The sequence below is a fragment of the Hydra vulgaris genome, chromosome 02 (assembly GCF_038396675.1).
Source record: "Hydra vulgaris chromosome 02, alternate assembly HydraT2T_AEP".
In the NCBI taxonomy this organism is placed as follows: domain Eukaryota; kingdom Metazoa; phylum Cnidaria; class Hydrozoa; order Anthoathecata; family Hydridae; genus Hydra; species Hydra vulgaris.
In genome coordinates this window covers 36,534,010-36,559,533 of record NC_088921.1, presented here as the reverse complement: position 1 = coordinate 36,559,533, position 25,524 = coordinate 36,534,010, and the positions used below count along the sequence as shown (strand labels likewise).

Genomic DNA, 25,524 nt, shown 5'->3' with positions numbered 1-25,524 from the left:
TAAAGTAATATCAAACTTTACAATGTTGTTATCTTTCATTATAACTTTTTTTTTTTTAGGTATTTTTATTTAAACAGTTGAAATTTAAAGATTCAAAAGTTTAACTTTGATTATTTATTTATGAGCCTCCTCATAAATGCATTTTAACCTTTTGCATTTATTTAAATGTGTTTTGTGCCGTTGAGAATCTAATGCAACAATAAAGGTTATGATTAAACAATAACAAAGATTTATGAGCCTCATAAATGAAGAAGTATTTATATGATCAATTAAAATTTGAGCAATATAAATTGAGTTTTCTTAAAAATTCTATTTATAAATATAACAACCATATAACTAAGTATAATTCAATAACCAATAATATTTGAAGGAATTTACTGTGTAAAGTATGGTTTTAGGATTCTACAAGTAATTTACACAGTAAAATAGTTCTGGGATTCTTATATGAACATCCATTCTTTTATTTAGTTTTTTACCCTTTATTTAGAGAGAAGTTCACTCTATTATTCAAAATACTAAAAACCAATTTACTCATGAAAAAGATAAAGAGCAGAATATACTTAAGAAACAGTTGTCTTCAAAAAATGAAGAAAATTTACTGTTACTCTTGCAAAATAAGAAGTTAATGAATGAATTGGAGAATGCTAGTTTTTGTATACAGCAATGTCGATTAGAGGTATGCATATATATTTAGTACAAAATTTTCCATATATTTTTATTTTAAATTTAAAATATTTGAATTTTTTTATGACTATATTTAGAAATTTTTCCTATTCAAAAAAGAATAAAGAAATAAATAAGTTTGAAGCAGTGTTCTGAATGAATTTTAAAAACTCAGTTTTTATAGTCAAACAAGAATCTTTTTATCAAATTGTGAAGCTATATATGCTTATAAAGGTTATGCTTATGAAAATAAAATAATATTTCACTGATAACAACATCAAATGATAAACTATGTAGTTAGTCACTATCAATGCATCTAAGGCTTAAGGAAAATAATTTGACTTGAGTCATTGTTGTTCCAAATTTATATTTTATCTGCTTCCGCTGATGTATCAGACTATCATGTTTTTCAAAACTATGAGTTTGACTATGTTTAATATATGCATAAAAGTGCTTGAGTTTTCCTACAAGACTCATGTCTACATATTCAGGCTACATTTTGCATTAAGCAATAACTCTTTTATAAATCTCCTCTTCTGAAGCCTCTAATTTTTTAGGAATAAAAACTTTTTTTCTGAATTATTGAATATTTAAGCCTGTTTTTTATATATTTTTATATATTTGCATGTTTTAACATATTAGGCATTTCAAAAGTTTGAAGTAAACCCAACTTTTAAAATGCCTAATATGTCAAAACTACAGAAGAAAAAAAATTTTTAAAAATGACCTAAAAATAGGAAAAGAAATCTTAACAAAAAAAATTGAAATGTTTTAGAAAGGTTAATTTTTTTAAAAGTGTTATGCTCAATATGAAAACTTGACAAAAAATCAATTCAGTCATAATCTTTGATTAATGCTGTAACACATAAAATATACATTAATAATATTTAAGTAATAATACAGTAATAGTTATATTTAATATATAACTACTATTGTATTATTACAATAATGTAATACTTAAGTAATAATGCAATAATAGTTAGCTATTTTATATGTAAAATATGGAATATTGGTAATGTTGTGTAAATTAGGTTATCATGATAATAATGACCACACTGTTATTGGCAACATGTAACCCAGTAGTACCTGTCCCATGCCCTGCTGCCTTGTAGGATTTGCTTTTTTTAGCAAAGGCTAGGAGAAACAATCTCTGACTTAAAAATCTCCTGCCTTGGGGCTCTTGGTTGAGTAAAGGCTAGATGGTGTCTTGATAAAAACACTCAACTTGGGCAGATGTTAAATGCATCCTGCTACTGTCTTGTAGAAAGCCTCCTAGGCAAAGACTTTGTTGATCAGCACCCCTTCTTCATCTATTCGGTTGGCATAAATGTATTTATAATACATTGTTTCCAGTTTAGGATGTTGAATGCTGGATCTTCTTGATTCATTGCATGGGTCTTGCTTGTGTCTCCTATTGAGGGTACAGCTTTAAAACTCAGTTTTATGATTCTGAAAGCAGCTGGTATTCAGGTTTCCTAACCTCTGTGGAAGCTTTCAGATAAGCTGATTCCATCTACAGCTGTAAAATATCAGAGTACTAACAGTGCCATGTTGCGCATGGATGGTGTCCCTATTTGTACTTTTGGTGTGCATTGTTGAGGCCATATTTGGAGCCATTTGTTACAGCTTAGGGTTTATTAATAAAAATGAGGCAATTGCTTTGACTATTAGATAGTGCACTGAGTGTTCTTTAACCAATTTAAAAAATGACTAAATATCAAAAATTATAAAACACAAAAAACCATCTCATCACCAAGTTCTCTAAAACACTCACTAATATTCGTCGTCTTCGAAGTAACTTTTCTTCTGTTGAGTCTTATCTTTTGCAAAGTTCACCAGACCTCCTTGGTCTTTTGAGACTAATTTGAGTTCATCTGTTTCATCTTGTGATCTTAGTTTTGATGGTTATCTTCCTTTAATTCGTAAAAACTCCAATAGTCACACGCTAGGCCTTGACATTTACATTCAGGAAACTAGGTTTGAGTCCACAGACTATTCTTTTATATGCTTTGGTTTAGCACCACTTCACTCTATCACCTTTACCTTTTCTACTTGACTAGTGTCTTCTTTCTGTACCTAGTCAGTGCTCAGGACAACATACCTATTATACCTGTTGCAGAAGTATTCTCCGGAGTTGTCATCTATATCTTCAAAATAATTTAACAAGTGCTTATCAAAGTCTTGTTTTCCACCCTGCTGGAAAATCGCATTTGTTATCCCTATTTTCAAAAAATTCTAAAGAGCAATCTGACTCGTCTAACTACCGTCCCATTAACAAAAACTTTATATCTCATCTTGAACCTAGTAACTTTCTGATCATCAATATGGATTTTGATCTCCTCATTCTACTGTTGATTTGTTAATGGTAATAACTGATAAGTTTTATTGTGCATTAGATAGATGTAAAGAGGCTAATGCTATTGCTCTCTACATTTCTAAAGCTTTTGATAATGATTGGCAAGCTGGTCTTCTCCATAATCGTTCTTCTTACAGTGTATCAGGTAACATCTTTAAGATTATTGAATCCTTGCTTACTAATTGTTGTATAAAAGGTGCCCTCGATGGACAGCACTCGTCTTTATTTCCTGTAACTTCAGGAGTTCCTTAACCTTAGGGTTCTATCCTTGGCCCTATACTTTTTTTAATTTACATTAACGATTTCCCTGAAATTGTCACATCTAAGATGGCATCTTGGAAACCATATATCAAATCCATCGCAAAATTAGTATCTGCTAAGGTTGCATCTCTTTATCATGTTCATCACTTTCTTACTCTAGATTCTATTCTTTATCTCTATAAATTTCTTGTATGGAATACTGTTGCCATATTTGGAGTGGATGAATGATGCCCTTTTTCTCTCAAACAAGGTGCAAAAGCGTATTGTTAACATAGTTGGACCTGCACTTGCAGTCAACCTTCAACATTTGTCACATTGTCATAATGTTGCTTCTCTATCTCTTTTCTATAAATGCTATAATGTGCACTGCTCTAAAGAGCTAGTGTCTTTTGTGCCATCTACTAATATTCATCCTCGTGTTACTTGTCTCATGTGACTGTTTTTAAGTGCTCCAAAAATTCTTATTCGTTTAGTTTTTTTTCTTGAACATCAGTTATTTGGAATTTGCTTTTTTCATTTTGTTTTCCTGATTCATATAATTTGCAATCTTTTAAATTGTCTGTTAATTGTTATTTTTCTTTATAAAATTCATCTTCTCTTTTAAAGTACAATTTCCAACTCTAATAATGGTTGCTTGCAGCCTTGTTGGAAGTGAAGATGTTGATAATAATAAAAAAAATTGTTTTAACAAAGTATATACCAATAATTTTACAAAGTTATGCTCACAAAGAATAATCACATATTTTCTTTTTTTTTTTCCAGATAAAAGAACAACAGAGCTTTAAAGATCAGGTATTTATTCAAGGAGAAGAACTTAACATAAAAAACTATGCTATTAAGTAAGACACATTTAGCTTAATATAAGTAATATACAATAATTTATTCTAATATGAATATATTTATAAAGAAAAATTTGTAAAAATTTTTTTAACGAGCTTTTTTAGATATTTAAATACACATTTTTTTAATTTTCTCTGATAACTTTGATTTTTCATTTAAAAGGGAACTTGAAAAACTTATTACTGAATTACGTCAGCACACTTGTGAAATTGAAGATCAAAATGAGAATTTAAAAGAAGAACATGATCTTGTGAATCAAAATTTAAAATCACTGAAGAGACACTGTGAAAAGTTACTTTTAAATATTAAATTTTTAAACAAAAATAATTAAGTTATTTTAAAGTTCATTTTTAAACTTTGATCTTTCTTCTGATTCCCACAAGTAAGATAAAGTCTTGCACTACTTTCATACTAGAGTTTTTTGAAACACATACAAATATATATATTTTTTATTTCTGTTTTTTTTTACATTAGCCTTGAAATGAAAGTGGACCAATTAAACAAAAAAAATAATGATCTGCTAATTACACATGAAAGCAACATAGCCATGGCAGGTTTATTTTTTTCTTCCTCTTTATGTTACTTTTCTTATATAATTATTTTTACTGTTGCTTGTATGTTTTAAATATGTTTTTGATATATTTGCAGATAAACAAGCTAACAAGCTATAATAAAGAAGTTGATGAAAAATGTGTTGCTATTTCAACTGAAAATAAAGATTTCTGGTTACTTTCTATTTTTTGAAATTTTAAAACTTGTTACTACTGCATATTTAGATACATGAGACATACATGGTTTTGTTGTCATGTCAACATATAAAGCATGATTTTGTTATCACAATGACATAACACACGTTTTTGTTTTCGTTATGACATATAATATATGTTTTTGTTATTACGGTGACAAAATACATGTTTTTGTTATCACGGTGACATAATACATGATTTTGTTGTCATGACAACAAGCAAAACTTTATGCATTGTTATAATGATGGTATTTGGTTATTATTTATATTTTTTCGATCATTTATGATATTATGGTTATTATAATATCATGTTGTGTTATAATATATATTGTTGCATTGGTTGCTCTTAAAAAAGAAGTAGCTGAATTGTAAATAAAATTATTAAAACTTTTTTGAAAAAAAAATTTTTATAATTTGATAGCTGATTCTAGGGTATTTTGGTGCGCTGATTACGAATATGTACTTAGTTTTTCTCTATCACCTCTAGATTTTTCAAAAAAGGCACAGATAGAAAATAGCAAAAAAACAGAAGATTTCACATAAAAAAATATATATTTAAAACAGAACATTATTTTTAACTTAAAAAACTACTAAAATATAATAACAACTTAACACTAGTCTAAATAACATTCAAATTTCATTTGTGGAACCATGTCCTTTTCTCCTGGAAGCTTCGGTTGTGCGATTTTCGTTTAAATTTCCGGTTTGGATTGTTGCGCTTCAATAACCAACAATAGTCCGCCATCATGTTGGTATTCCATCTTCCTTGATACCGGACTTCAAGCTCTTTCAAATCTTGATGAAATCTTTCGCCTTGTTCTTCGCTAACGGCTCCTAGATTTTCTGGGAAGTAATCAATATGAGAATTTAAGAAATGAAGTTTAATGCTCATATTACAACCCATTACACCCAAATTGGAAATCATTTTGGCCACTATTTCTTTATAGTCGGAGCTTTTATTGTTCCCCAAAAATTTTGTCACCACTTCCTTAAATGACTGCCATGCTTTCAACTCGATATCATTAAGTTTTTCATCAAACTTTTCATCCGACATTAATTTCCTAATATCAGGGCCGACGAAAATTCCTTCTTTTATCTTAGCTTCTGATAAAGATGGAAAAACTGAATGCAGATATTTGAAGCCTTCCCCCTCTTTATTTAAAGCCTTCGCAAGTTGCTTCATTATACCCAATTTGATGTGCAATGGTGGCAGTAAAACTTTTTCTCTGGGAACCAAACTCTGTTTAAGTACGTTTTTGAATCCTGGGGTTAGTTCAGTTCTTGGAGTCCATTCCTTTTTGGTTCAATGATGTTGTTTATCCTGGCTATCCCACTCGCAAAGAAAGCACGGGTATTTTGTATAACCACCTTGTTGGCCTAGTAGCATGCTTATGATTTTCAAATCTCCACACAACATCCAACCGTGTTGCTCATAAGCTATATTAGTCAAAAGCTTTTCCAAACTTTCATAACATTCCTTTAAATGGACAGAATGTGCAACAGGTAACGAGGCATATGTATTCCCATTATGCAGAAGAACTGCTTTCAAACTTCTTTTTGAGGAGTCAATAAACAATCTCCACTCATTAGGATTGTATTCAATGTCGTACATTTTCGTCAAGCCTGGAATATCTTTACAGAACACTAAATCTTCATCTTCAGCGAAGAATGGAAGAAAATCTTTTTCTCTGTGACGGTACCATGAAAATGAAGTACCAGGTGCCAGTATATTTCTTTCTTTTAATCGTGATCCGAGGAGTTCCGCTGCATCTTTGGGAAGATTCAAATCTCTTGTCAAGTCGTTTAAATGTGACTGTGAAACGAGCTGACAAGCGTCAGAATCTCCATGAAATTCAGGATCAGATTGGTGTACATCCTCTTCCTCTATATCACAGTCAGAATTTTCAATTTGTAGAGCTGGAACCGGGGGCTGCACCATTTTTGAATTGCCAAATATTGCAGGCGTAACTGATGACACGTTTGGATAGTTTATGTCCCTTTTATTTTTTGAATTGTATCCAGTTATGTCACAACAACAAAAGTAGCAATCTTTAACATGGTTGTTAGGCTCTCTCCATAGCACAGGCGAAACGATTTTGAAGCTATTTTTCTGTCCTTTTAACCACTTGCGAAGTTCTGATAAACAAGTCGTACAAATTTTATGAGGTGCCCAAGTTTTGTCTTGGTTACTTAAAACGAGTCCAAAATAACTTTTACAAATATTTTTTACAAAGTCTGTAATACTGTTTCGTTGTTTTATCACCATAAATTTCCCGCAAATATAACAGAAACAATTAGGAGAGTTTAAACAACTTCGCGATGCCATTTTAAAGTTTATGTTGCAAGATGTGCACTTCAACTGTTAAATTTCTAAATCAGTGCGGGTACTTATACAAAAATCCTTTGGTTTATCTTAATTACATCCTTTTCTAATAATATTCACAACAATTAGTTAATATTACCAAATCATTATGTAATAATGAGCTCGTTACTAAATTAAGCCAAAATGACTCGTTTTTGACATGTTTAATGCGAATTACTAATACTTATTATGTAGTCATTTATTAACAAATTACTAATTGGCGTTAATTTCTGTGTTCCCTTACACTAATTATATGAAATAAAAATTGAGCTGAAGTAAATTAATAATGTTTTAGACATTTCAAAAGGTAGGCGCTCAAACATTTTAAAGCAAAATCTTAAATATTCCATATCAAAAAATCCTGACGTGATGGATTTTTTAAATTATTTTTCTCGTAATCAGCACATCAGAAACTATAAAAAACGTTACTCAGATTTCAAAGAGGAAAACCATTGCAGGCCTGTGTAATCATAGCACATGACTTGAGTAAGAGATTCATATTTTATTTGCATGAAGGGCAACTAGATATAAACATGAGGCTCCTGTAGTACTGGGTATGTTTATAAATATTTTAATTTTTTAATTTTTTAAGTTTTCTAAGGTAAACAAGGTCATTTATTGTAATATTTAGATGCATAAACTATAAACACAGCTTTGATTGGTTTTCATGTTTTTAGAGCAATTTTTTATAGTCTAAATTTTAAAAGCCTTTTACTCAATAAGTAATTAAATAGTTTTGTCTCAGTTTTTATCTCAATCTGGCAATGCAGCTTTGACTATATTTTTGAAAAGGACAAAACTTTTTTACTGAAACATGGTTCTTTAAATTTGGTTATTTGTGCAAACTTTTTTTATTTGGCGCAACTCTTGGTGCATTTAGAAATTTTAGAAGCACTGAGGAACAAATTTTGCATTATGGTGGATGGGGTTATTGACCTTTGTAATCACCTTTGGTTGTCTAGTTCAGGCTTTTTTAAAAAAACTTCAACAGTTTTATGATATTATTTAAATGTTTAATGGTGCAGCAATATGTTATGTTTAAATGTGCGGTAATAGCAGTCAATGTCACAGTCTTTGTTCATATAAAATTCTAAGCATTTTCTTAATAATATTATTTTTCTTTCTTATTTTGTTAGTTTTCCCATGATTATTACTCATATTCATATTCATTTTTATTCATATTCAAGCATATAATAGCTTGAAGTTATATGATATGTTGTGTATCTAAAATAAACTTCAAACGTTTGATTGTGACTCTATATGTATTACATTTCATGTGTATCTAGTTATGCATATAGTATTAAAAATATATTTATATATATATATATATATATATATATATATATATATATATATATATATATATATATATATATATATATATATATATATATATATTTCTAATTTGATTTTTTAGCAAAAAGCTTAAAGAAGCAGATTCACTACACCTGAGGTTAAGAGATGAGATTAATAATCTAAATTCTAAATCAATTGAAGCAGAACACGAGGTCACAGCTTTAACAGAAGAAATTTTGAATTTTAAATTCGAGATTAAAAAAAAAGACGAAAAAATATCTGAATACGAAGATGATATACGAAAACTGAAACAGCTTGTTTGTGAGAAAACAAAAAATTTGGTGTGAGATATACTTTTCTTTGTATCCTAATATTTTTGTATACAAATTTTTTAAACAAAATTAAATTAAAATAAATAAAGGATGGAAAGGAGGGAGGTTGGGTTTAAGTTTCTTTCTATTTTCCTGTGGTTACAAAATTGTTTTGAATTATTACATTTGAACTATTACAATTAATGAGAGTCACAGGTGTCTGCAGTTTATTTTATATTTGCATAAATAATGACATGTTTATATTATTTATGTAAAAAATAAAACTCATAATTTGCATATTTTGTGCTAAACAAAACAAATTGAGATTTTAAGTACAACTTAAAGAAACTCAAGTACAACTTAAAGAAACTTAAGTACAACTTTATTTACATATTTTAAAAGATTAATAAAACTTTTTATCTTTTTAAAAAAATAAAAAGTTATATTGAAATTGCTATATGATTTTATAATTTTAAACCATAAAAATCTATTACATGAAATTAGCAGAAGAATAAAAGTCAGTCTACATACATGAGGGAGGTAGGGGAGGGGAGGTTGAGTTTTAATATTTTTTCTTCGGTTTGCCTTGTTATTTATAATTAATCATAAAAGCTATTTTTAAAGTAATTTTAGAAACTTATATTAAATAAAGTGGTTCAAATCTCTCTCTGTAAACTTGTTATTGTTATAATGGCAATTAACTAAACTCAACTAATTAACTAAAGTACAAAGACTAAGTTTGTATTATTACAATAACACACAAAGTTGGATCAACGTTTTGAAAATTTGGCTTTTAAGGTGATGAAATATTTGAAGAAGAAGTTTGTAGAAATATTTTAACTTTTTAAGCGACCTTTTAAACACTTGTGTAATGAATGTTTAAAGGATATCTTTTAAACACTTGTGTAATGAATGTTTAAAGGATATCTTTTAAACACTTGTGTAATGAATGTTTAAAGGATATCTTTTAAACACTTGTGTAATGAATGTTTAAAGGATATCTTTTAAACACTTGTGTAATGAATGTTTAAAGGATATCTTTTAAACACTTGTGTAATCAATGTTTAAAGGATATCTTTTAAACACTTGTGTAATCAATGTTTAAAGGATATCTTTTAAACACTTGTGTAATCAATGTTTAAAGGATATCTTTTAAACACTTGTGTAATCAATGTTTAAAGGATATCTTTTTCTTAATAACTCCAGCTTATATAGTTACTCCTGACTTTTTGTAATGTCAGGCGATATTTACAAGGATTCAAACTTTGAATTCATAAAATGCTTAAGAACTTTAAATGTTGAACACAAGTCATAAAGGATGATATACTAAACCTGAAAAAAATTTTTTCAAACATTTTATTACTCTATTTTTTGAACCTAAATTTACTACTGCGGTGTCATATATTACAACGAAAAATTTATTTAATAAGTTAAATTCCAAAATTACCTTATAGCATAAAGTCAGCATTCCTTTTCTCTAATACTTATAAAATTTCAAAATTCCACCAAAGATTCGGACTTGCAAGTGCAACTGCATGTGCAATAATAATGTTACTTATCCAACTGCATGTGCAATAATAATGTTACTTATCCAACTGCATGTGCAATAATAATGTTACTTATCCAACTGCATGTGCAATAATAATGTTAAATCTGCATTAAAAAAAAAGAAATGTAAGCATCACATTTTTTCTGACAACTTGATATAAAACCAAATCAAACTTATGTGCCAGTGTTGTGCTAGTATTGTACATGTCTTTTGAACAATCCGTTCAAATCAGCCAATCAATGCCTCACCTACTGTGTTGAGTATAACTTCACCAATCTTTGTTGCTGACTTTATTGGCAACTCTTCATTTTTAACTATTTTAGCTACCATCTTACTGGTGTGATTCTTGTACTTTATTCTATAACTGACAAACTTCAGTGGAGACTTCTTTAATTAAATTACTTGACTTAGAAATGTTAATCAATTCTAAGAAAAAATGTTATTTTTCTAATATGTGCTTTGTCTAAAATAGTCTTTAAAAATCCATCAGTGACTTATTCATTAAGTTCTCCTAAAATTGATTTCTTGGCTTGGAAATAGAAATACAATCAATTTCTCTTATTAAATTATCTAAAATATAATATTTAAATTTAAAATTATAATAAATAGTTAATTGGTATGAATTATTTAGGCAAATATTTGAGTTTTTAAAAAAGTTATAAATCGATTTGTGCAGAAGGTTTCTTGTATTTGTAACTTATTTCTACCTTTTTGGAGTTTAAGTCATTACTCCACCAATAGTTATAAGGCTATTTTAATAATTCTGTATTTCATTTAATAATTTTTTAACACAAATTTTTCCTGCCCTAACATGTATATATATATATATATATATATATATATATATATATATATATATATATATATATATATATATATATATATATATATACACACACACACATACATGAAGTGAATAATGTAAGAAAATAAAATAAAAACAACTTTTTATGAAAATGAATATTGGTTAATTATGATAGAATATAATAGCTATGTAAAATATTGATTGTTGTAATTTTTTTTCTACTGAAATAGTTATTTAAAAATATTGTGATTATTTTAGAACAAAGAAGGTAATGATTTTCTCCCACAACAACTAACTAATGAAGATGTTAAAGATTTTAACAAGATACAAGCAATTAATGCTGACTTGCAGCTAAAGTTAGATATGAAAGATGCTGAAATTCAACGTTTGCAAACTGCAACCATGTCAAGCTCTTATGAAAAGATTGATTCCTGTATGTCTTGCATTGTTGTAACTGTCTATTTTTGTTTCTTAATTTTTAAATCCATTATATTTTAAGTCTAAACTTAATTTTGTTTAGTCAATTTAAAGGGAGAAAACAGTTTGTATGTGTTGCGTGCAGAATTGACTCCATTTATTGATAAAGTTCGATATAATGAAAAAGTTCGCTGTGAACTTGATCACAAAATAGCCCAGCAACATGAAGATATTGCTAAACAAGCATCTCAAGTTATTGAATTGACTGGGAGGTTAGGTGAGAAAGATATGCTAATTGACTCATTAGAAAATAAGTTAAATGAAAGAAACAACAATTTATTTCAATTGCAAAGGGAAAAAGAAAAATTATTACAGCAGCAAATATCAAACAAAGAAACGGTAACTATTAATAACTTTAATTTTTTATTTTGTTTTTGTTATTCTCAATAAATAAAAAAGTATATAAACTTAATATTATCTCTTTCTCCTCACAAAAATATATTTAAAATACTATTGTGTTTTTAAAATACTATTGTGTTTTATATTTATTTCTATTTATCATATTTTCTGATCTACAAAATCGTTTTAACTGACAAATAATAATCACCAGAATTTATTTAAAGAAAAAATTCTTTCTGAAAATTTTTTCTTGTAATACAAATCGACTGAACAATGAAACATTTACATAAACATTTGGCATAGGAACCCAACTAATGCGCAGTCATTTGTCAATTTATATAGTTCTATAATTTTGTTTTAATTGCATAATTATGAATTTAAAAACAATAAAGTTATCATTTTCATAATAGATACAGTCATTATCTTCATGTTTAAAATCTCATCAAGAAGATTATCGTAACACAGTTTCAGAGCTTGAAAAAAAAAATTATGAGTTAGATATACTTGTCAAAAGTTACTCAGAAAAAATTACTCATTTGGAAAGTGTTCTTTTAGCTCATGATGAGGAAACCAAAGCAACAGACAGTTTAGTTACCAAGATAAAATTACTGCATGAAAAGCATTGTAAAGAACTGGAACAACAAATTTTAGGTTTGCAAAATAAGCTTCAACAGGAAATATTGAAAGTGGAAAGTCTTGAAAAAAAAATTAAAGTGTATTTAAGAGATGGCAAGTCAAAAAGCAAAGATATACAACATCTACAAGAATATGTAGCAAAAATGGAACAGTTATTAAATGAGAAGAATAACCTAGTTGAACAATATAAAGAAAAACTGCAAGTATGTTATTAATTTTCTTTTTTAAATGTATGATGTCATTAATATTATTACAAGTACAGCATTGATTTTCTTTTTTAATTGCATGGTGTCAAAAATGTTATAACAAGTATGATTAGGGGTCATCCATAAATTACATAAATTATGATTTTCTTTTTTAAGTGTAACAAGTATTTTTTATGTGTAACAAATAACAAGTATAACATTGATTTTCGTTTTTAAGTGTATAATGTCATTTATATTATAACTAGTACAATAATATTTTTTTAAGTGTATGATGTCATCAATGTTATAACAAGTACAACATTGATTTTCTTTTTAAGTGTATGATGTCAAACAATAGTTTTACAAAAGTGTTTTTTGTTCAACATAAAAACCTGATGTTTTTTTTTCTCTAATTTTATATTTTGAACTTGGAATTTTATCAAAATATATCAATACTTTTATTTTATTTTATTTTGTCGTTAATAAAAGAATACAATGCTGTTTTATATAAATAAAATTTACATGGCTGGGGCTAAAAGAAGACAATATTTGCCTTATCACTACACCCCATAAACTTAGTACTACACTTGTTAGAAATACTAGTGCAAAACACTTCAGTCATAACTAGATATATTGTTGCTTGTAACCAAATTTTTTTATTCAACTAGTATACATTTTATAAATTGTGAAGTTAATAGCAACAGTGTATTTTCCAAACTAGAGAGTTTCATAAGTGAGAAGTATCAATCCCCGCCACATCTTTTGTAGTACTGTGCTTAACTTGTTTTTTTGTACAGTACCTTGACTGTAAAGATTGTGTTTTATGAAACGAGTTGCAGGAATAATTAAAAAAATATAGTCAAAAATTAGTAGCCATTTTTTTTTACTGTAGTGACACCTCAGCCTTTGGGAGGTAATATTGTTTAGAAAAAAAATCAACATGCATGTTAATATGTTAAACATGTAAAAAAATAATATTAAGTGTCAATCACTTATTTACATTTATTTATTTTATTAGGTAAAAGTTACTTGTTTATAACTGCTTATTTATACTCTCATTTGTTATAGAAACAATCAGATTCAGAGATTACCATTATTACAAAATACAAATCTGAGGTTGAACAGAAATGTAAAGAGTTTGAGTCCAAAGAGCTTGAATATAAAAGTAAACTTTTGGTTGTTGAAAATGAACTTAAAGTTTCTAAAGATGCAATTAGACATTTTAATTGTGAAGTTGCAACCAAAAATAAACACATCGAAGAACTTAAAAAGTCATGTGAAGAAAATTTTAAAATGCTAAAAGAAAGTAACAAAAGAATTGCTGAACTAGAAGATGCTCATGAAGAAGAATATACTTCTCTTCGAGAGTCCTCATTGCATGATCAAATACAGCTAAAAGATGAATTAGCTAAGCTGAAGACAGAAAGGTTAGTATGTCAAAAGGAGTTGCAGTTATACAGAAATCAAATCCAAGAGTTGACTGCAACTCTAGGAGATGCTAAACTTCAATTTGTAACTTTGGGTAAGGATCTAGATAAAAAAGTTTGTAAAGTTTGTGAGCTGGAAGCTGCACTTATTAAGAAAGAAAAGGAAATTGAAGAATCGAATAGCATAAATAAAATTCAAATAAAAGAGCTTAGTTCAAATAAAAAAAAGATTAAAGAGTTAGAAAAAGATATCAGCTGCAAAGATAAAACAATCAATGTACTACATGAAGAAAAGAATGATTTATCCAAAAAGGTTTGTGTTTATAAACTAATTCAAAAGAAATATAGCATACAAAAATTTTCACAATTATCTTGTCATATTTGTTAAGTATTTGTTATTTTAATTAAATTAGGTTTTTAACTTTCAGAAATATGTTCTTAAACCATTCTTTTGGATATAGTATTTTTCAAATTATTTGTAAAATATATTTTGAAAATCTTTTTGCAAACTGTTTTAAAAGTGATATTTTAACATTATTTTAAAATATTACAGTATTAAAAGATGAATTTTTAAAATTATTTGATTACATGGGTTAAATATGTTTATATTATCTACTCGGATCTGAAATCTTTTAAATGATTTTATTGATATCAGATCCAATAATCAGTAGATAATCTTCTCTTAAATACTCTCATCTCTTACTGTGTACTTAAATAGACATAGTACTATAAAATGTCACATTTTAAAATATGTATATACATTTTAAAAAGTGTCTTTATAGCACTAAATATGTGAGTATTTTTAAAAAAAGTCAATTCTTTTTAATTTTTTAATGATTTAATATAAAACACACACACATATATACACACAAACACACACACACACTGTGAGTAGAACATGTAAGTGTAATTTTTTTTTTAATTATTATTTATGCTACTTAGTTAGAAAAATTAGAAGAGAAGTGCAACAAAATTTCTTCAACTTGTTTCACTGCAGAAGAAAATTTTAAGGAAGCTAAAAAAGAGATTTTGTTGAAGCATGAAGCACTTTCTAGATGTGAAAGGTTTGTAAAAAAACTTAAGGATATACAGATATGCACATTTTATGCAGAATCTATGTCAATGTGTCTATTTTAGTTCAATCTATTTTAAAAATGGTTTAAAGAAAAAAATATGAAAAAAATGTTATCCCTTGTAATCTCGATATTCGTGTTTGATCTAATTTAATTTGGGGATCTCAATAAGCCCTTTAAAAATAAAATATAAAATAAAATTGACAGGACTTGTTGAAGCAGTAGCGCAGCATCTCAAAAATTAAAACAAACAAATTTTCTTTAAAGAGAGTGTGTTTTGTTTATAATCTAAAAAGAAAACAGTCTAAGTAAGAAAAAAATGTAGGTCTTGTTTTTAAAATGAATTTTTTCAAGTATATTTTTTTAATCTTAAGGCTATTATATCTAAGGCTGTCAATGGGCACCCAGGTATCTGCCCATTGGTTACTGCCTGGGTAACATTATCATATGACAGGTAACCATCATTTGATAAGTTTAAAATACATTTCATTTGTTTTTAAGTTTAAAATCATTATTTGTAATTAACAATTTAACAATATCTTCAAGATCTTCTTTCACATACCAATAACTTGGTATGTGAAAGAAGATCTTGAAGATCTTTTTGCTAAGAATTTTAAACTGTGTTTGAAAAAAAAAACAATCTGAAAAATTAATTTTTTTTCAAGTGCTCGTCTAAATAACTAAAGTGTTATAAGCTTCATCAATTTTAAACAAAAATATTAAACATCAATAACTATCTTTATCAATTTATTTAGGCTTTATCAATTTTTATTAAATAAATATTTTGTAAAAGCTAGTTGTTGTAATTTCTAGAAATATTTTAGAAACTTGCTATTTTTAAAAGCTCTGCAAAATTGTTTAAAATTTGATAAAGGTTGGTATTGTACATTAAAATTTTTTATCAATTTTAAATGGTTTTACAATAATTTTATATATATGCAAATCTTCTATTTCAGAATGTTAGCAATCAGTCAAGATGGATTGACAATCAAGGAAAAAGAGCTCAATGATTACCACATGAGGGTCACTGAACTCCGAGAAGTCCTAGATCAGCAACAATGGAGTTTAAAGGAAAAGGCTGCATTGGTATATTTTTAAACTGACAGTATTTTTTTTTTTCATTTTATATTTTTACACAACTTTACGTGATTGGAAAAACATGTTTTTTATTTGTACAGTTTACTCAGTTGGATATGAATATTAAACAACAACAGAGTGAATGGCAAAGCAAAGTTGATCATCTCAAATTGTATAATGCACAAATTGAAAAAGAACTAGAAGATAAAAACAATAAAGTACATTACTATTTTGAATTATATTCATATCAGTTTACTCAAAAAAGGAAAGCTTAAACGCAAAACTAAAAAATGTCTGTGAAAGCAAAAATGATAAAAGATCATTCTTAAGAAAAGAATAGTTTTTGAATAAATTACAAAATTTTACCAAAACGATTTTTTCAGTTACTGTTTTTTTCTTTTTACTTTTTTTTATATTGTTGATATATTGTAATTATTTTGCTCTATACCTTTGTTTTTATTTTTATTAATTGTTTGTTTTAATAATCTATTTTTAGCTTAACGAATTTTCTATTGTTGGTTCAAATTTAAAAAGAGAACTTGATTCAAGTTCTAAAAGATGTCAAGAAATGGAAAGGATGCTCAAAATCCAAGAAGAGGCAAACTTGAATTCTAGTGCAGAATTGAAAATTATTAAAGAAGTATTTTTTTTATTCTGTTCATATTTGTTAAAACGATGTTGCTTTAAACCATAAGTTTAGTAAGATGCAAGTGCTAAAAGTTTAGTAAGATACTAGTACTAAAAGTTTAGTGAGGTGTAAGTGCTATAGGTTTAGTGAGATGCAAGTGCTAAAGGTTTAGTGAGATGCAAGTACTAAAAATTTAGTGAGATGAAGTACCTAAAGTTTATTGAGATGCAAGTACTTAAGGTTTAGTGAGATACAAGTGCTAAAGGTTTAGTGAGATGCAAATGCTAAAAGTTTAGTAAGATGCAAGTGCTAAAAGTTTAGTGAGATGTTAAAATGAATAAAAGTCAAAAAATTTCAGTCTATGAATTTTTAATCTTTTCTTAAATTTGTTTTTTCCTATAAAATTATGGAATAATTTTAAGTATGTTTTTGCTTAAACTTTAAAATTTTATTTGTGTCCTTATGTATAACAGTTTGCGCCATCAAATAAAATAACCTCAAAATGCTGATGATGCAAAATTACTGCATGATGTTTTGAAAAAATTATGTTTATTATCTAGGAGTTAGAAAAATGTCAAGTTGAATTTAAAAAGAAGATGGAGTCAGAAATTCAGCTTGCTCTCATGAAGCAAAACAATGAAATTAATCAGTTGGTAAGACAATAAAAATCTCTATCAAATTAAATGGTATTCATTGTAGATATTTATTACATTGTAGATTATCATTATAGATATCATTATACATTATCATATTACATTAAAGATATCATTGTAGACATATAGTATTAACATTTATGTAGATCTTTATTTTACATGTTATGTTTTCATCTACTTCATGTACTTTTCATGTACTTTATGTAATATGTAGATCTTTGCATACTTTATGTAGACTTTATTAACATAAAGTAGGTGTTAATATATATATATATATATATATATATATATATATATATATATATATATATATATATATATATATATATATATATATATATATATATATATATAAATATATATATATATATATATATATATTGTTAATTCTGAATCTTAAATGGCAAACCCATTGCCTTTATCAAATGGATATAGTTTTATGCCGGTGAAATTTTTTTTGAGTTCATTGCTAGCTTACTGTTGATTTTTAGAAATATTACTATTTTCACTCTTAAGTATTTGGTTAATGCTTTGCTGACAATCTGTCTTTAAGATTCTGCTCTTTCCACCTTCACATTTTTTCCTATATTTAAAGCGCATTTCTCAGTTGATGTTATTATATCAATTAAAATGCGGTAGTGGTGTAGTGGTAAGAGCGCTCGCTTTGTAAGCGAGAGGTTCGGAGTTCGACTCCCACCACGTCCCTGGAAGTACCGCGCTCAACTTAGTTTCTCCGCGCAGCGGCCTTGCTCGGCAAGGTTCGTGTTTCGGAGTTAAAGAGTTGAGAGAGGGTTGCACCACGAATAATATCTAAAAAAAAAAAAAATAAAAAAAAAAAAAAAACACAAAAAAAACACACAAAAAAATGAGTAGCCTCCTCGACTGTAGTGGCCCCCTTCGGGCCTTGGGGAGGTGAATAATCTAAAAAAAAAAAAAAAAAAAAAAAATGGTATTTTATTTTGTGTTGGAATAAATTGTGGACCAAGACTTAATATAAGTTTTTCTATTCATGTGAGATTGATTTATTCGAAAGATTCAATATTGGATTTTTTACAAGGTTAGTAGGTGGCATTGAAATAATATACTTTAATTAAATTTTTCAGATGTTTGTATTTAAACCAATCATTCTCTTCACAAGTATGAGGTTTCCATATATCGTAAGGATGCATTTACAAACGTACTTATAAATGTACGTATTATATATATATGACCGAAAATGACCGAAAAGTGGTAATTTTCAGACCTCTTGAGGGAGGGGTTAAATATTTTTTTTTTTCAATATTTTTTTTTTACTTACTATATAAAGGACTATATTTTAGTTTAAAACTGCATGGTTTTTTTATTACCCCTCAAAAATTTATGTTTCATTGTATTGAAAATATATATATATATATATATATATATATATATATATATATATATATATATATATATATATATATATATATATTAACTCTAACTAAACAATATAATAACCCTAATTAAATAAATAAGCCCTGTGTATATAAACACAAAAGAACCCCTCTATTTTATTTCGAAACATGAACGAGGGGGCAACCATATATATATATATTGAAAAAACCGCTATTTATTTTTATTGAAAAAAATAAACAAAAAGATAAATGTATATTCAAAATATTATAAAAGATAAAAACACATTCGACTAACATTAATAATGTTTATCTCTATCTTTTTCTGCTTCACACCAAGCCCATCATTTAGCTTAATCTTTGAAATTTTACTTGATTTTTGAAAAAAGACTTGTGCAAATTAAAAAGTTTTTTAACTAAAACTAAATCAGTTAACACATCAAATCCAGCTTTAATCCAGGATCTCTTGATTTTAGACAAAATACATTAACAGCAACTATCTGAGCATCTTGAAATTTTTTTTTTAAGGGAACAAGCAATTATATTTAATATTGATGCAGATCGACATTGCTGGTCATATATTAAGTGTTGAAGAATATCCAAGCCTGTTACAAGCTGTATATCTAAATAAAAAGATTTCAAATCATCAATGAACCATTCGAAAAAGGTCTCATTAATAGTTCCAAAAAAGATTCATTGCTAATTCCAGTATTAAGAAAAATTTTTCTACCTGATATAGCTGGTTTTGCCTCTTTTATAATAAAGAGTTCCTTTTTCATTGACCTTAGTTGAGTTGCACTCATTTCTAATATGTTTATTTTATGTACTAATCTGAAATTATTAGAAAAATGTAAAATTTTAAATTTTTAGAAGTTTTACCAAAATATAAATATTCAGCAATAGGCGTAACAGAAAAAAATACAAAAAATTACCAATTTTTCTGATTTTCAATACCGCAAAGCATAAATTTTTGAGGGGTAATAAAAAAACCATACAGTTCTAAACTAAAATATAGTCTTTTATAAAGTAAGTAAAAAAAAAATTTGAAAAAAAAAATATTTAAACCCTCCCTTAAGAGGTCCAAAAATGATTTTACGTTTACGTTTACGTTGCTAGGGAACCTAACAACTATATCTACAATGACTGTTTTAATGTTTTATATCTATAGAACTTTTGAGTTTAAAAAAAATGTGTTTTAGCAATAACTGTTTGTTTTAAATAATATTTGTTGTTTGTTAAATTTTCTGTATATTTTTTATTTTTACAGCAACAAAAACTTCATAAAACAAGTTGTGAATGCCTGATAGCTCAAAAAGCTGCAACAGAGATCTCCCAAGAAGTAGAAAATCTACGCAATACATTGTCTTTAAAAGAGAAAGACTGCAGTCGATTAGCTAGAGAATTAGGTGCGTGTCAAATGAGAGAAGCTCAAGAAAGAGCCAGATATAATCAAGAGCTTAATCAAGCTTCAAAATACCACCAATTAGAAATTAATCATCAAAACGAACAGGTTTATCAAATATTTATTACCCTTTATTTTCTTTTATTAAATGTTTATAGTTTGATACAAATGATGGAAATTTAAAATTGCATGTGATAAACTAAATAGCTTGATTCACTTCGCGGTGATCTCGATCTTCATTCCACATCACATCAACACCAAGTTTTAAACTTGCAACTACAGTTGCAGCGTAAATCAGATGAACATCATCTTTGTGAGAGAGATTTAGAACATTACAAAATTCGCACGAGTGAACTTGAGGATTGTTTAAAGACTGGAGAAAAAGAGTTGAAGGTGGAAAAGGGACGGTCCAGAGAGCTTCACGAGTGTCTTGTACTTAAAGATGCGGAGGTTTGTAAGGTTCTTATATACTTAAAAACGTATTATTTTTAATAGGAATATAATTAAAACATATCTTATATTTATTAGGTATCTAATAAATAATTTACTACATTCGTTCTTGTTATAGTTTTATGGATTTTTTTAAAATGCATTAGATTGCAAGATTATCGGCTCGTGTTTCTGGCTTTGAACGTATTTTATTAATGCAGCAAAATAAATTAGATCAAGACCCCATGCCACTGGGCTCTGATGATAGTATGTCGTCTGAGAAATCCAAAGATATATTTTTACCTTTAAGTGCAGTTGACTCCACAATGTTCAAAAATCCGAAAGAATCGATCACTCAACGCATGCGTATTATTTCCCCTGTTCGGGAACTCACGTTTGATGGTTTAGATGAAACATCAGGAAGTTACTCGAATGATATTTTTTCTGATGCTAACTTGACGAGTGTGGGTGCTTTATCAATTAGCTCATTTTCTACGTGAATCCATTTTCTTCTTTTTACTGATTTTTTTCCTAAGCATCCTTTGCTATGTTCTTTTTTCCGACATCCTTTGTTGCACGCTTTTGTTTATAGAAAAAAATAAAATGTTTTATAATAAATCAAAACCTTTTTAGGAATATTATTTTGGTTCATGTATAAACTTAATAATTAAAAAGATATAATGAAAATAACGAATTTAATTTTTACTTAGTTTATTTTAATTGTTTATCGTTTTCTTGAAATTTTATGATTTTATTTCCCAATTTTCCCTTTTATATATAAATACATAAATATTTTAAAAAGTACTGTTTTCATAAACACATAAGATGTGGATCAGATATACTATTATATATTACCTTATGTAATAAGCTTAATATTCATTTTCAGAAGAATGTAAAAGTGGAAAAAATGTCTTCAAAAGATAAAATAATTTCTTTTATTTATTTATTTTTAAATGAAAGATAATACCATTCATGTGAAAAATCAAAATTTTTCGACACTATTTTTTTTCAAAGAAAAGCTCCTCGAAATGAAATACATGACTTTCCAAAACTAGTTTCAGAAAAAGGTTACCGAATTAGATTATCATTTCTTAATTTATATTTATTTTATCCTTTAAGGTATATAGATTACGAAAAGAAACAGGAGATGCGTTGGTTTTACATTTGTGCATAAAACAAAGTACCGTATATACTCGCGTATAAGTCGAGAAATTTTGGGCGAATTATTTACTCTAAAACAGCAATTCGACTTATATGCGGGTCAGAAAAAAACAAATTTATTCCTAGAAATTTTTTTTCGTATTTCTTATTTTTTAATTAAAAATGTTTCATTTAATATTGATTTTGTATTAAGAATGTTTTTTATTAAATTAAAATGTGTTTTATTAATTACATTACAAATATGCTCTAACTAAAATCATTAATTTACAACCACCCAACCGTGTAGGATATTCAAATAGTGTTTTAATTTATTTGAATATTTTTAATTCGTATCAAACAATAAACTGAAGTGCATCGAAAAATGAAACGAAGTCGGAATTCCTACGAAGCTGGATTTAAAATTAAAGTTGTTGAACTTGCTGAGATCAATGGTAACTCAAATGCTGCCAGAGAAAATAACATTGATGAGAGGCTTGTGCGTGACTGGCGAAAAAATAAAAAAAATCTTTCTGAAATGCCAAATTAATAAATAAAAAGTTTATTTTTTCAAATAAAAAGTTTAAGTCTTGCTCAAGATTTTAATTAGACAGTCACGGTTTTTAATAAAAATAGTCAAGGGGCGCCACTTCATTAAATGTATATTGTTTCCGATAAAAAATAAATACAAATACGTTAAAGTTATAAAGAAATTATAAACATTATAAAGAAAATAAAAAAGAATGGATGTATGCGTATCTGACAATATATGTATGTAGGCTACCTTTGGAGGTGAGCCACCCTTTGGCAGTGGCTTGGCGTTTTTGTCGTCAGAAGCGTAAACGGTAATTTATATATTTGGCAGTGGCTTTACACTTTTGTTGTCAGAAGCGTAAATGGAAATTTGGTAATTTGGCTTAACACACAGCGATAACCATCGTACGGCTATCTAGGTCCTTTTGAACAATCTGGAAATGTATTATATTCAGTCGGAAAATGAGGTTATATTGACTATATACAGTGACATATAGTGAATAATATATAGCGATTAATAAGATTCACTGATTATTTTCGTCAAATTAGATTCAGTGTGCGTAAGAGATTTATCATGAAAATTATGGACATTATTGTTCACATGAGTCAGCTGTTCGGAAGACACAGTAATTTGATAGATGCAAGCCGTAAACATCATAACAAAAGGATAAAACCATTCAAAAAAAAAAAAAAAAACGTTCTAATTTCTTCAATAGCGGTTTCTCTGTGACAAGATCTGATGGTTTGAGTATCAGCGTTCTTTATATTATTTATTCTTTATTTCTTAACGATATCTTGACTTTTCTTTTTTTTATTATTTGTACCTTTATCATAAATATTGTTATAAAGCACAAAAAAATAAATAATAATTTGTTTAAATTATACAACTTGTTTATAAAATTTAAATAATCTATAATAGAAAAAATATTAAACAAAAATGTTTTGTTTCAAAATAAGCCTGCAAAGAACAAGACTTCATTTAGGAAGTAGGAGATTGATTTGTTTCTGTTGCAACAACAGACAAAAAAAATGTCTTTAGAGAGCAACAATTCATTAATTTAGCAGATCAAAGTTTTTGTTGACCCTGAATTCAAATGATCGTGGGTACACAAAAATTCTCATCTAACTTAAATTTGTGGAGGTTGCAAGACACCCTTCTCAAAAAAGTCTTGTAAGATATTCAATAAAAATTATCTAGGACATTCCTATATGAAATCGGTACAGGATAATCCTATTGAATACATATTATAAGAATTCCTATAGATTCAGAAATTATACAAAATCACAAAAATGTTTTCCCGCAAAATTGGTCCGCGATTTTAAATAAAATAGGAACTTAGTTTTGAATGAGACTTTGGTAAAGCAGCGGTTTACTAGGAATCTTGGTACATAATTAAGATTTATTTAAAAAAAAAAAATTTCACAGATTTTAAGAGACAGTCCGATTTTTGTCTTATAAGGTAAAGTGGGGTACATTGACACATCTTAAAAAGAAAAAAATATTTTTTAGCTGTGACAAACTAAAATTAGTATGCAATATATTTATGCGTTTACCAATGATAATACTGCCATGAACTGATAAAGAATTTTATTAGTTATCTAATACTATTGATAGATAATTAAGTTCGTTTTTTGGGTTCAACTGTCAATGTTACCCATATATGGGGTAAGTCATTTGTATGTTTTATGCAGTGAATGTTAAAGTTACATCATGAAGAATAATATTAGTAGAATTTTGACAAAGAAAATAGAGAAAACATTTTTAATATAATTAGCACCAACCTACATTTTTGTTTTAAAAATAAGCAGCATTAAAAAGTTGTAAAACTGCAATGAAAACGTAATGCTATATTAATTTTTTGAAAGATATCAATTAGCTTCAGTTCTGATTGCGTCTACTTTAAAAATATAAAAAAGTATGTTCATGATTAAAATTTTTCTCTCTAAGAATTGTCAAACTATTAAGCTCTACATCACATTAATGACTCAATATCTGATTACGACGAAATCCCGCAGCGCTGTAATTTTTGTTTGATTTCTTCGTTAAATTTTTTTTAGTGTTTTGTTTAATTTCAGAAACAATAAGACAATTTTCTACACTTTCAAGTTTTGATGTTTCGTTCTTACCAATATTATGCAACATTGTTAGGTGTAGATTTTAACTTTATGCAAGTGTCGGTTTTTAGATCTGATGAAATTTCTTTTTTTGTTTTTTTAGAATTTATGTAATTGTTGTAATTTTTTTTTATGTTATTAATTGTTGTAATTATGTAATTTTTTTTTAACGCTTATTTCAGTTTATTTAAATCTCAATTTTGTCGAAAAGCGGAGATAGAGCAAGATGATTCCAACGTCGCAATTTGGCTATAACATCTGTTAAATTAATTTAAACAATAATTAACAGGTGATTGGTAAAAGCATTTACTCTATTACATGTCAAACCCCGCGTTACTTTACATGAACTTTAATTCAAGATATTAAATTAAAAAATATTTAAGGCAAAATATACGAAAAAGAGGTTTGCAAAGTACAGCTCTATCAGCTCTTAGGTAATTATTTATTTCGCTTGGTTTGTAGTACGAAGAATTCTAGTTTTTTAAACATAAATCTTTTTATTTTCTTTAGTTAGTCGTTTATTACTTTAAAAAGTTGTAAACGAATAATTAAAAATAAAATAGTTTTATATAATTAAACGTTTTGTTATTTTTATGATAATAAAAAAAACTGGATTTATCTGCAAAGAAAGTAAATTTAATGTTGAAGATAAATCGTTAATGTATTGTAAGAAAAGTAAAGGTCCTAATATAAAAAAAATAAAGTCCACAAGTTATCGTTGTTTCTACGTTTCCACATTGAACGTATTGTTTTCTGTTTGACAAGTAATTTTCAAATCAGAGTAAGTTTGTACTTTTTATATATTCCATTAAAAAAAAAAAAACATTTCTTTAAAAGTAGGAAAAAAAAAAGGA

At 27.3% G+C, this 25,524-nt stretch overlaps 1 protein-coding gene across 6 annotated transcripts in view; it reads left to right on the top strand.

The window, feature by feature from the left end:
• Window positions 1–21,571, top strand: part of LOC100213963 (coiled-coil domain-containing protein 18) — a 41,918-nt gene extending 20,347 nt beyond the window's left edge. For 4 of the 6 annotated variants that reach the window (XM_065790763.1, XM_065790761.1, XM_065790762.1 and 1 more), the window contains exons 3-20: window positions 488–676; window positions 4,043–4,119; window positions 4,283–4,411; window positions 4,595–4,670; window positions 4,769–4,845; window positions 8,645–8,864; window positions 11,447–11,621; window positions 11,709–12,004; window positions 12,415–12,843; window positions 13,894–14,565; window positions 15,195–15,316; window positions 16,282–16,411; window positions 16,504–16,620; window positions 16,899–17,042; window positions 17,591–17,683; window positions 20,321–20,563; window positions 20,663–20,905; window positions 21,052–21,571. In XM_065790763.1, coding sequence (XP_065646835.1) covers window positions 488–676; window positions 4,043–4,119; window positions 4,283–4,411; window positions 4,595–4,670; window positions 4,769–4,845; window positions 8,645–8,864; window positions 11,447–11,621; window positions 11,709–12,004; window positions 12,415–12,843; window positions 13,894–14,565; window positions 15,195–15,316; window positions 16,282–16,411; window positions 16,504–16,620; window positions 16,899–17,042; window positions 17,591–17,683; window positions 20,321–20,563; window positions 20,663–20,905; window positions 21,052–21,384 — 3,765 coding nt within the window. In that variant the 3' untranslated portion in view covers window positions 21,385–21,571. The remainder of the gene's footprint in view (window positions 1–487; window positions 677–4,042; window positions 4,120–4,282; window positions 4,412–4,594; window positions 4,671–4,768; window positions 4,846–8,644; window positions 8,865–11,446; window positions 11,622–11,708; window positions 12,005–12,414; window positions 12,844–13,893; window positions 14,566–15,194; window positions 15,317–16,281; window positions 16,412–16,503; window positions 16,621–16,898; window positions 17,043–17,590; window positions 17,684–20,320; window positions 20,564–20,662; window positions 20,906–21,051) is intronic. The other 2 variants (XM_065790765.1, XM_065790764.1) reach the window with 2 other exon arrangements.
• Window positions 21,572–25,524: the final 3,953 nt, after the last annotated feature.